Below are 12,865 nucleotides of genomic sequence, written 5' to 3'. Positions count from 1 at the left end.
TTTTGGATGATCCTTGCAAAATAGCTGTCGCACGTAGGTTGGTGACCGGTACCTGAGGACGTGTTGAGGAGTTTGACCTCATGAGTTCTCCACATCCAGCCAGCTCTGCCCACAACCGGTCCCAGAATGTTCCGCAGTCTCCTCGCAGCGACAGCCGCAGCTGTTCCTTTGCATAATATCTGATAATGCATTTTAAAATACTCGTGCAGTCTAAAGCAGAATCCAAAATACTAAACGTTTCTTTCCAGCTATGTCTTCGGTTTCCTCCTCATAACTGGACTGGTTTCATAATTTTGGCCAATCCATCTGGCAGCAGGCGGAAGATAATAAAAGAGGGACATAATGGTCCGAGCCTAAAGTCTCCCGTAGTAGTATCTTGCTCATACATTAGTGTTCCTACTGCGTGTTATCGCGAAGTATTGTATTGCCTAATATAATAACATGATAATAACAACCTAACTGTATTTGGTTTGTCATATGTCTCAGTATTGTAGTTGAATCTATACATTTTACTTTTTCGTCGTTTATAGATGCTGAAGTTATTTGCATTTTTAAAATGTTCACGTGTTCTCTGTGTGTGTGTGTGTGTGTGTGAGAGAGAGAGAGAGAGAGAGAGAGAGAGAGAGAGAGAGAGAGAGAGAGAGAGAGAGAGAGAGAGAGAGAGAGAGAGAGAGAGAGAGAGAGAGAGAGAGAGAGAGAGAGAGGGAGAGAGAGAGGGAGAGAGAGATAGAGGGGGGGGGGGTAATACAGTATGCTTTTAGGCCTATAATGTAAATTAGAAATTGTCTTTATAATAAACAAGGTTATTATGCAAATATCTATAATTGAATTTGATTTGATTGTTTTTATTATAGTGTCATGAACCTACTCTTCAGTATGATAACATGCACATTAATGCTGTATATACTACATATTTATTCTATACCATATATATATCCACACCTGTCTGTACTCAAGCCTTTTACATATCTGTAGATACTTTATCTACATCTGTACATATCCCTTACCTACTAGTTATGCTGCTGGCCAGTACCATAGTGTAATTATACCTGTATCACTGTACATATTAATACTACAACTCTGTACATACATCGGATTAGCACTAGTACTCATTTATATATGTTATACACCGCTTAATCACCTGCGTACATTGTATATTACTGTTGCACTTTATTGTTACATTTGCACTCTTTGGATGCCAAATGTATTTTCTTTTACATTTGAATCAATCGAATGGAATCTAATCTAATCTAATCTAATCTAATCTAATCTAATCTACATTTACAAGACACTACAAACAATGCAATGGTGTACAATATAAAACTCTAACTCGGTTCACACACACAAAGTGGTCTGTATTTTTACCAATGCTTTATACAAAGAAAGTACCTTTCCTAAAACACAATTAAAGTATTTCGTAATCATCAAGCCAAAATAAGTTATCAGAGATAGATGACGTTTTAAAGAGTAGGCTAATTTGATCATAGAAAGACAGTAAAACAAAACATGGGTTTCGGTTTAAATTTCTCCCAAATCGCATACAAACATTGTTCCATTGTGTCTGTCTGTCTATGCTGTGTATGGTTGTCTTGTGTTTTTCTTTTTTTGTATTGTGTGTTCTGACACAAAACACATTTCTGTATCAACAGACAATAAATAATTATCTTATCTTATAACAAACTAAATTGTTCCTTATCGGTGTTGCACCGTTTACATAATGGTATAAATTATGGATTTTTTTTTTTAATTAAGGATCTTTTGTGCATTGACTTTTGGATAGATTTTGCACAACATAAGGTATAGGTTGTGTGTAATATGATCTTAATTTAGGTTCGTATTATGTCAATACAATTTATAATTTACTACTTAAGATTTCACTATGCTGGCCCTGGTGACGATTCCTCATAAAATGTCCATAGTGAGTCTGTGTTCAGGCATGTTTGCACATCACATTACTCAATTATAATAATCGTTATTATTAATAGTAATATTTATTTGATTTGGTTTGATTTATTTGAAGACGATGATGATGACGATGGTGATGACGACTATAAGGCTCATATTCATATAATTTATTTTTGTATGCCAAAAGTCTGCTCCAAAATGTCTATGGAAAAAAGAGAAAAAAAAGTGAAGGTCAGAATTCTGTTGAGCTTGATGACTGTGTTATGTGAAAAGGATAGAGAGAGGGAGAGAGAGAGAGAGAGAGAGAGAGAGAGAGAGAGAGAGGGGGGGGGGACAGAAAAACAGAGAGAGGGGGAGAGAGAGAGACAGAGAGAGAGGGGGGAGACAGAACAACAGAGAGAGGGGGAGAGAGAGAGAGAGAGGGAGAGAGAGAGAGAGAGAGAGAGAGAGAGAGAGAGAGAGAGAGAGAGAGGGAGACAGAAAAACAGAGAGGGGAAGAGAGAGAGAGAGAGAGAGAGAGAGAGAGAGAGAGAGAGAGAGAGAGAGAGAGAGAGAGACAGAGAGAGAGGGGGGAGACAGAAAAACAGAGAGAGGGGGAGAGAGAGAGAGGCTGAGAGAGAGAGAGAGAGAGAGAGAGAGAGAGAGAGGGAGACAGAAAAACAGAGGGGGAGAGAGAGAGAGAGAGAGAGAGAGAGAGAGAGAGAGAGAGAGAGAGCGAGAGAGAGAGAGAGGAAGAGAGAGAGAGGGGTCATAAACTCATCATAATAAGGTCATAATAAACTGGATTACTTGGCGAATACCACCGGATCGATTACGTCATGTACATGTACATTAGCTTTCCCCGGCTCCGTGGACCCCCGCCGTGTTGTTTGTGCCCGTGCGCGTTTGACACTTATCACGTGGAGGAGCGCAAAAGGTTCGAGTCCTTGAACGAGTAGCGAGGGACGCGAGCAGAGAGCAGCGGAGGTTGCAGACGAGGCGAGGCATTCTGTTCGGGAATCATATCATATGCACGGTTCTGGGGCTATTGGACAGGTCTGAATTCCTCCACCACCACTCCCTGATTCGTAGTTTCTCCCGGAGCGGACAGAGAGAGAGAGAGGACCGGGGACCATGGAGGACGTGTACCGTTACACCCGCAGCCCCGCATGGGAGGAACTGGTTAGTCTTTTATTTTTTTTAACAAAGGGAGACTTTTTAACTCTGTGTGTCTCAATCCACTGGGTGCGAATTTACAGACGCCGCTGAAGGTATTTCTGGTTCAATTGGATTAGATTTTCTATTCCGTTTTTGTTTTCGTCGGGAGATCATGTTGTGTGTGTGGCAGCGGTTTGTTACCAGATGCAAAACTACGACAAGTAAAACGTTAATAAAGAATGAATACTTAAATACTAGAGATTTCCAAGCCCAATGAAACGATAGAAACATCCCTATTTTCTATAAGATCCGGTTTATTGTTGTTTTGACACACTTTACGTTAAATGCGATCCAAGCACGTCAGTAGAATTTAGACACTCGAATTTCACACAAAAATATGAAGTGGGGCTAAATTGCTACAAAGCGTGCCTTCTTCTCTTGTTGCGTTCGGCCTGGAGAGACACCGAGAAGATACACACCCCAGATACAGTATGATTCATGAATAGCCACTTACATCTGTTGATTAAATATATCTATGGTTATGTTGTCTGTGTTCTCGCGTAGTCTATTGAAAAAAATAAAAATAAATCAACAACAAAAAAAATCGTCTCACTTACTTTCTCCATTCCACTCATTTTTGTATATATCTCCCTGTACATTTTTGGACTGTATATTTTAGAATATTACATAGATATTTTACAATGTATATCTTTGACTGTGTATTCTTATATTTGACTATACCTAAATGTTTATTGTGAGTGTGAGCATCTGTGATGCTGAATGTCCCTCGGGATTAATAAATAATACAGTACTTCTATTCAACTCTATTTTATTATTATTATTATTATTATTATTATTATAATAATAATAATAATAATAATAATAATAATAATAATAATAATAATAATAATAAAATAATAATAATAATAATAATAATAATAATAATAATAATAATAATAATAATAATAATAATAATAATAATAATATTGTGTCGAGCGGCCGCTAGGGTCTGACGCGGCGATGTCCACCGGGCTGTGGGGCTGCCAGCCTGCCGAGCCGAGGCGGTCTCTCTAGCCTCAGTCTGGTCCTCCAGCCATGTAGGCTGGGGCCATAATAAACACGAGGCAGGCGTTACCAGGCAGGCGGGACCAGGCTGTTATGGTTGTGGTGGAGGAGCGACATGTGAAGAAGAACAACCCATGCGTCTGTCAGCCCTGCTGCTATCTATCTTTATCATAGCTATAAGAGAGAGAGGAGAGGGGACAAAACAAAAAGACAGTGAAAGATGACAGCGAGGAAAAGCGCTGCTTTCCACGCCGCGCTGTCCAGCGCTCGCATCCAGGAGAGGAGGAGGAAGGGAGCGGCGGCTGAGCGCCGGGTGAAGGTGAAGGCTAACCCCGACTGGTCTTCTTATCCCTCCTCCCCCCCTCCACAGGAGCCGGAGAAGGGGCCATGCAGCGCGTCCGCGGCGGGGATCCATGCGAACGTGGTGGGGGCCGGCGGCGTCGGGGGCTCCTCCGGGCCGGCGGACGAGTCTTCGGACAGCGAGGCGGAGCAAGAGGGTCCCCAGAAACTCATCCGGAAAGTGTCCACCTCCGGACAGATCCGGAGCAAGGTAAGACAGAGGTTTTTTGACACTGTGTAGAGTGTAGGACAACCAACCCCGCTGTTTATACACAGACCTGCGTCCTCGTCGTATGATCCACAGGTTGCATGACAGCGTGACAGACAGTAGTAGTTGGCCCTTTATTTCAACAGGACTATAGAGATGTCCAGCACTCATGAAAAGACACAACCTATGGGATGGGATTGTTTATTTTTCTCCTTGTGTTTAGAATCAGTGGGATAAAAAAAAAAAAGTTTCCATCTCGCTCCACAGGTTGTTTGTGGAAACTTAAGAGCGGCATCTAAATTTAGCCTTCGTGAAAAAAAGTGCATTACTTGACAACCGTCTACTACCGGTCCGTTGCCGATCGTCTGTCTCGCCGATAGGCTAATAACGCGGAAGGTCACGCGACCCGTATGAGAACGTGAGGTCCTTTACGGAGCAGCTGGAGGAAGAGGATGCTGTGTCTGTCGCTCCTCGCCTCGCTGACACCTAAGCTGTCTTGTTGGTCCACTTTACCTTTGACACTGTAAATGAGTCCAATGGAGTCATTTAATTATTGACTGCGGTCCACTCCTCCTCGGCTAAATTATTCAGCATGGGGTTGGGGTATATTTAGAGGCCCAGGGCACGGGCGGGGTTGGCGGGGGGCACCGCTTGACTGGCTCCGCCGTTCTTATGCTAATGATGCGACCAACAGACGGGTGAAATAAGTGGTGTTAACGTAGACAGGGATATCCTCAATTAGGTGCCAATCCATATTAAGTCTATTACAGACTATAATGAATCGGTCGAGTCGGAGAGCCAGCTGTCGAGGGCCTGGCGTCACTGCATGCCCGCCGCTTCATGCCCGTTGTCCCGCAGCATATTGTATCTTCCCGCGCTCTGTTGGCACGATGCATATAGCCGATTATGTCCCTATAACAGTTGCTCCTTCTGTGGCAGTTTTTCCAACAGGGCCGATTATTAGAGACGATTTTGACTGTCTAATTAATATGACATACTGTATATATACACAGTCATGGATACTGAAGAGATATGAATCACGTTAGCATGGCAGAAGCCCCAGATAGATTTTGTGTCTTCTCTATATACTCTATACATAGCCTATGCATAGTGCATAATGCATCATGAGTGCATTGAGTGCATGCTCATTTTCTTAGTGCACCTCTGCTGTGGTTGTGTCAGTGTATTTGGTTCGTTGTGCCGTCTTTGTGATAATAGAGCGTATCTGCTGCTCTGACTGACCCCAGGTTGCTGGTGTGTGTGTGCATGTGCGTTGTGTGTGTGTGTGTGTGTGTGTGTGTGTGTGTGTGTGTGTGTGTGCGTGCGTGCTGAGGGGGGGGGGGGGGGGTAGCCCACTAATGGATCATGTAGGCATTGAGTCATTGAGTGTTGTTGCATCCGATTGTTTGCTCACCCTGGGACTTTGTGTGTGTGTGTGTGTGTGTGTGTGTGTGTGTGTGTGTGTGTGTGTGTGTGTGTGTGTGTGTGTGTGTGTGTGTGTGTGTGTGTGTATATGTTTGCCCACTCAGCCCAGGCTCATCACAGTGTGTGTATGTGTGTGTGTGTGTCTATGTGTGTGTGTGTATGTCCATCCTTCTGTCTCCACCCGCCATCTCTCTGGTTGCCGGGGACAACCACATCTCTCCCCGATTGGCCGGCTCCATGGCAACGCTGCCTGTGAGAGAGGTGATTGGCTCGAGGAGGCATGTTGTGTGCCACGGTGTGTCTCTCAGCCAGTAATCATCCATTCCTTTTCCTCCGACTCTGTACTTTTGAATTACTAACAATTAGCAGACGCTTCGATTCTGAGCACATCAGGTGCCTGCATGGATCAAATCCTACAGGAGAGAGAGAGAGAGAGAGGGGGGGGGGGAGAGAGAGAGAGAGAGGGGAGAGAGAGAGGAAGATAGAGACACACACACAGAGAGAGAGAGAGAGAGAGAGAGAGAGAGAGAGAGAGAGAGAGAGAGAGAGAGAGAGAGAGAGAGAGAGAATGAGAGACAAACAGAGAGAGATAGAGAGAAACACACACAGAAAGAGAGAGGGGGAGAGAGAGGGGGGAAAGAGGGGAAGATAGAGAGAGAGACATAGAGAGAGGGAGAGAGTGGGTAGAGAGAGAAACACACAGAGAGAGAGGGATAGAGATAAACACACATAGAGAGAGAGGGAGAGAGAGGAGAGAGAGAGAGAGATAAACACACATAGAGAGAGATAGAGTGCAAACCCAGCAGAGTTCTGGCTCCTGTCTAAAATGTGAAGCAGACCTCTTGCTTTCTCCACATTCATAATTCAACCCAGTGAAGTGATTGGCTGGAGTCCGGTGGGCAGAAGCAGAGCTAGCTACTGTAGCAGCCAAACACGGCTACATTTGGACTGTGGCTGTCTATTCTAGATGTGCAGTTCTCTGTTCGATGTTGACTGATACAAGTGCCACTCATCGCTGCTAATGGATATGAGTGAATAACTGCGTTGGCTGATGGTGGAGAGGGCTGATGAGAGGGCTGATGATGGAGATGGTTGATGATGGAGAGGGAGATGATGGAGAGGGTTGATGATGGAGAGGGTTGATGATGGAGAGGGAGATGATGGAGAGGGTTGATGATGGAGAGGGAGATGATGGAGAGGGCTGATGATGGAGAGGGAGATGATGGAGAGGGTTGATGATGGAGAGGGAGATGATGGAGAGGGTTGATGATGGAGAGGGAGATGATGGAGAGGGAGATGGAGAGGGCTGATGATGGAGAGGGAGATGATGGAGAGGGCTGATGAGAGGGAGATGATGGAGAGGGTTGATGACGGAGATGGTTGATGATGGAGAGGGTTGATGACGGAGATGGTTGATGATGGAGAGGGTTGATGAGAGGGCTGACTGTCCCCTGACTGTCCCCTGACTCCTGGCTGTCCCCTGATTGTCCCCTGACTGACCCCTGACTCTTGGCTGTCCCCTGATTGTCCCCTGACTGACCCCTGACTCCTGGCTGTCCCCTGATTGTCCCCTGACTGTCCCCTGGCTCTTGACTGTCCCCTGATTGTCCCCTGACTGTCCCCTGACTCCTGGCTGTCCCCTGATTGTCCCCTGACTGTCCCCTGACTCCTGGCTGTCCCCTGATTGTCCCCTGACTGTCCCCTGCCTCTTGACTGTCCCCTAGCTCCTGACTGTCCCCGGACTCCTGGCTGTCACCTGATTGTCCCCTGACTGTCCCCTGACTCTTGACTGTCCCCTGATTGTCCCCTGACTGTCCCCTGGCTCTTGACTGTCCCCTAGCTCCTGACTGTCCCCGGACTCCTGGCTGTCACCTGATTGTCCCCTGACTGTCCCCTGACTCTTGACTGTCCCCTGGCTCCTGACTGTCCCCTGTCTGTCCCCCTGACTCCCCTGGCTCCTGCCTGTCCCCTGTCTGTCCCCCTGACTCCCCTGGCCCCTGCCTGTCCCCTGGCTCTTGACTGTCCCCTGGCTCCTGACTGTCCCCTGTCTGTCCCCTGGCTCCTGACTGTTCCCTGACTGTCCCCTGACTGTCTGTCCCAGGCTGACTGTCCACTGTCCCCTGGCTCCTGGCTGTCCCCTGGCTCCTGAACTGTAATGAGATTTGACTGTAGACTGAGGGAATCTGATAGAAGCCCTGTCATGCATCTCTCTCTCTCTCTCTATCTCTCTCGCTCTCTCTCTCTCCCTCTCTCACTCACTCACTCTCCTCTTCCCCCCCATCTCTCTCTCTCTCTCTCTCTCTCTCTCTCTCTCTCTCTCTCTCTCTCTCTCACCCATTCACTCTCCTCTCTCTCCCCCCCCCTCTCTCACACTCACACACACACACACACACACACACACACACACACACACACACACACACACACACACACACACACACACACACACACACACACACACACACACACACACACACACACACACTGTAAGATTACATTGATGTAAGAGGGATCTATCTGCAGACAAAATCAGAAAAGCAGGGTTTTCATGTCGACAGTCTCGAGCGCAGCAGACACATCGGCCCGCACTTCCCCAAATGTGATTCCTCTATAGTTTCATCTAATCCTCTCCTGTTGGTCGTCTCGCTGTGCGCCTCTGTTTTCCGCGGAGCGCGTAGCTTATAAAGCTGTGATTGATGAGCGTATTGATGGAAAGCAGAGTCCTCACACAGCAGCCTCCTGCTATAAACCTGTTCGGCAAGAGAGATGCTTTGAGGAGTAACGTTTTCCATGAGCAGAAACAGACCGGCCGGGCTGACAGGATAACTGGTGTGAACTGTTGTGAACTCGGCCGTGTTGTCTTCTTCAGATGTTGCTTGGCTGTTGTGCGTGTGGCGTCTGCACTGTGTTCTCGGCACGCCGGCTGCTTCTCCGTGACCATGAATAGACGGGCGGAGAGAGTACACACAGGCGGCGGCGTCTGCAGCGTGGTTAGGGGTTTGAGTTTTAGGGCCTGTGCACAGTAGGATATAGCCACATAACCCTTTCACTACCACCACACTACAGAAGGTTAACCTTTCACTACCACACTACAGACGGTTAACCGTCTGTAGTGTGGTTGTGAAAGGGTTAACCCTTTGTCGCGTGTGGCAGTGAAATTAACCTTCTGTATTGTCGCAGTGAAAGGGTTATTTGGTAGTGTGGTAGTGAAGGGGTTAAGTGAAGGGTTAGGCCTACACTGTGCTGCAGAAGCTAGCCGCAGTAAGTAACATACTTTTCACAATATTGAGTTGTGAGTGAGATTTAACTTTTCAATATCTGTTTTATCTTGTGACAAAGTTTCAGAGTTCAATCTTCCTCTCTTTTAGAGGAAAGGGGTATAAAGAATTGCCATAACTACGAAATCGATGGATAGTCAAATAACTTTAAAGCCATTTTTCTCAGTTTCACTGTTTGCGTAGGTACTGCGGTTAGATTCTGCATGGCAGTATAGCCTACCCTACTCACAATGTCCTGTAATGGTACAGTAGGATGATATAAACCTCATGTATAAATAAAGGTTATATTTTATATATGAAAATAAAGTGAGTTGAAGAAAACCATTTTCTGACATCCCTAGGGAATGTCTTAAAACACCTTTTGGAATACATTTGACATTTCAAATTCTATTTAGTTGGGGGTGACAGTGGATCAGGAGGTAGAGCGGCCTTCTGGTGATCAGACGGTTCCCCGTTCGATTCCCGCTCCTCCCGGGCAGCGTGTCGATGTGTCCTTGAGCAAGACACTTAACCCCTAATTGCTCCCAATCAATGTGAAGGTTGGCTGTAGGAGCAGGGAGGTTTATGTCACTTGGGCTGTCCACTACCAGTGGTAGTGGGTGTGTCTGTCTGGAGGTGTGGGTGGGTCACATGGGAAGAAGGGTAATTAATATCACCTGTGCCTAGGAACCATTTGTAATATTCATGCTTTGAATATATCTTTACTATATTATTCATGCTGTGAATATATCATTTACGACAGGCGCGCCAGGCGCACCTTGCTTATGTATACCTGACCAGGGGTCCTGACAGTCAGTTGGCTGCCAGCCGTGAATGGAGTTACACTCATGCTGAACGATACGTACCTTTGAATAAATATATAAACGCTATCTCCTCGTCCTGAAGATTATTCTACATAAATCGAATACGACATGGTGTCAGAAGCAGGATGAACATGGATATCAACGGAGTCCCGTCGCCACGGATGAATTGGGATTCTCTGGACTTACCGGGAGAATGGAAGAAGTTCAGGCAGCATGCGGAGTTGATGTTTGCGGGCCCACTCAAGAAGAAAGGAGAGGACGAGAAATGTAGCTACCTGCTACTGTGGAGCGGAGAAAGAGGGAGAGACATTCACAACACATGGACTCTCAGTGCAGATGAAGCAAAGGTATTGAAGAGCTACTATGACAATTTCGAAGCATACGTACAGCCTCACATGGGGTCGGCCACCCTGGATAAGCAGCCAGTTCTACCCGAAACGATGGGGGTGCTGACTACGATAGTATTCTCACCGCACGAAGCACTACATATGAATAGACTATTATTAGCTTAATAGACTACGTCCAACTCGACGATATAGTGCCAAATATGACTATTCAAATATTAATATACACGATGTCTCAATACCGATGGTAGGCCGAACTTGGCCTTACTCCCACACGTGGCGTCGCGGGGAGGCTTTACGTCTGTCACTCTATTGGAGGGTAAGAAACTGGACTGAAAAGGAAGTCCTACTTTAGTAGCGCAGTATATATACGCACTATGAACAAATAGTACCATTAGTGGTGCGGTAGCCAGATTCCTACGCGGAACTAGGACTTGTTCGTACATGTTGAGCGGTACGTTTGAACTGGGTCTGGGGGGTATGGCAGCCTGGCACCAAGGTCTCGACCAATAGTAGAATGGAGACTATTATGGGATGTTCAGTAGGCTAGAATGGATATTCAATGCATATTGTACAAGGAATATACAAGGGATATCAGGGAATATTAGAGAATATACAAATACAATTAAATATATATATATAAATAAATATATATATTCGGTTTAATCTGGCCCTTCACAACAGCCACCCCCTGATTGGTCCCAGACCTAATCAGTTAAGCAGAGACAGATTAATCGCGTTGTCTATTTACACATAAGGGTTTGCTGTAGGGGTCAGTCAACTTCACAAAGTCATAGGGTTATAGGGTCATGGTCATCATCGATTGTGTCTGGGAGTCGGGGCAGTTCTATGAGCCTCGCCACGGGACGGGTGTAAATGCGCCCCTGGACAAGCACTTCAGCTGCTCGGACCTTGCCGTCGGCACCGGTGATCACTTTGCTTACGCGGCCGGCCGGCCACATAGCTCTGGGCAGTGATTGATCAATAATCATGACGACTGTTCCTTCTGTCAAATTGTCTCTCTCCTTTACCCACTTCTGGCGGGTCTGTAGAGACGGTAGGTAGTGCAGTAGGAAACTGCTCCAAAACTTGTCGGCTAATACTTGGCTGTACCTCCACATTCGTCGGCCGTTCGCTTCTTCAGGCCGGTACATTGTCTGGGGTAACGCGGGATCTAGCCGCCCCATCAGGAGTGTGTTGGGGGTAACTGGGTCGATATCCGCCACAGTCTGGGCCCCAAGTACTGCGTACAGGGCTGTCTTTATGGAACGCACTTCCCGTTCCCAAGTACCACCGAAGTGGGGTGCGTTTGGGGGGTTGAATTGGAAGTCAATCTGTGCTGGAGCGAGGTGGGTCTTAAGTTCTGGGCCCATAGCTTGGAAGCTCTCTCTCAGCTCTCTTTCGCCGCCTTTGAAGTTGGTCCCATGATCGGACAATAGTGTAGACGGTCTTCCTTTCCGTGATGTGAATCTACGGAAGGCCATAAGGAATGAGTCTGTGCTCATGGTCGGGAGAAGCTCGATGTGTATCGCTCTGGTGGTCATGCATTTGAATACAATACCCCACCGCTTCTCGGTTCCTCTTCCTTTCTTTATGTGCAGCGGGCCAAAGCAGTCCATACCCGTTGAGTGGAATGGCTTGTCACCGATTCGGAGGCGACATGGAGGAAGGTCAGCCATCCTTGGTATGCTGGGCTGCGCGCGCCACTTGCGGCAGTCTAGACATGTTCGCTGGAAGCGTCGTACCGCCTCTCTTCCTTGTAGGATCCAGTAACGACGTCTGATCTCCGCGAAGACTCTTTCTGCTCCTGCGTGATGTACATCCTCATCGTATTTCTTTATAATCAGCTCTGTGACCTTGTGTCGGCTGTTCAATACGATCGGGTATTTAATGTCATCCCGTAGATTGGGGGCTCTGCGTAGGCGACCACCCACTCTGATGAGGGTATGAGCGTCGCTCTCGGGGGCCAGATGAATTAATCTGCTGTCGGATGGGACGGGCTTTCCTCCCTGTAGACAGGCCAATTCATCGGGGAACGAGTCTCTCTGGGCTCGCTGCAGTAGAAGCAATTCTGCTTCCTCGTAGTTAGCTGCTGACATTTCAGCGGGGGACTTACACTCCGGGTGGTGCCGCAGGAATGTCCTTTGTTGTGCACTCTCTATGGTAGTGCAATCATCTATGTTGGGGTCTGCGGAGATAACAGTGCTCAATCCACAGAACATAGGTTTCTTATTCTCAGCCTCATCTTGACTGGCTTCCCTCGGGATAGGCGTGGGCCACTCTCCTTCCGGGAGCTTTAGGAATGCTGGGCCGTCACTGTAGACATTGCGACGGGTGAGGTCATCTAGGGGCATTCCCCGG

General features: G+C 46.9%; 2 protein-coding genes across 2 annotated transcripts in view; one reads left to right on the top strand and one right to left on the bottom strand.

The window, feature by feature from the left end:
- The window catches only part of vwa8 (von Willebrand factor A domain containing 8), a 238,558-nt gene extending 238,268 nt beyond the window's left edge, over window positions 1–290 (bottom strand). Inside the window, exon 1 of the mRNA XM_084309724.1 lies at window positions 53–290. Within this exon, the coding sequence (XP_084165850.1) occupies window positions 53–191 (139 nt within the window). The 5' untranslated portion in view covers window positions 192–290. The remainder of the gene's footprint in view (window positions 1–52) is intronic.
- Window positions 291–2,937: 2,647 nt separating this feature from the next.
- Window positions 2,938–12,865, top strand: part of dgkh (diacylglycerol kinase, eta) — a gene marked incomplete at its 3' end in the record, with an annotated part of 250,542 nt that continues 240,614 nt past the window's right edge. The window contains 2 exon segments of the mRNA XM_084311434.1: window positions 2,938–3,066; window positions 4,478–4,657. Of these exon segments, the coding sequence (XP_084167560.1) occupies window positions 3,019–3,066; window positions 4,478–4,657 (228 nt within the window). The 5' untranslated portion in view covers window positions 2,938–3,018.

Source organism: Notolepis coatsorum (assembly GCF_963971535.1).
Source record: "Notolepis coatsorum genome assembly, chromosome: 3".
Classification (NCBI taxonomy): Eukaryota; Metazoa; Chordata; class Actinopteri; order Aulopiformes; family Paralepididae; genus Notolepis; species Notolepis coatsorum.
This window is presented reverse-complemented; position numbering and strand designations above follow the sequence as displayed.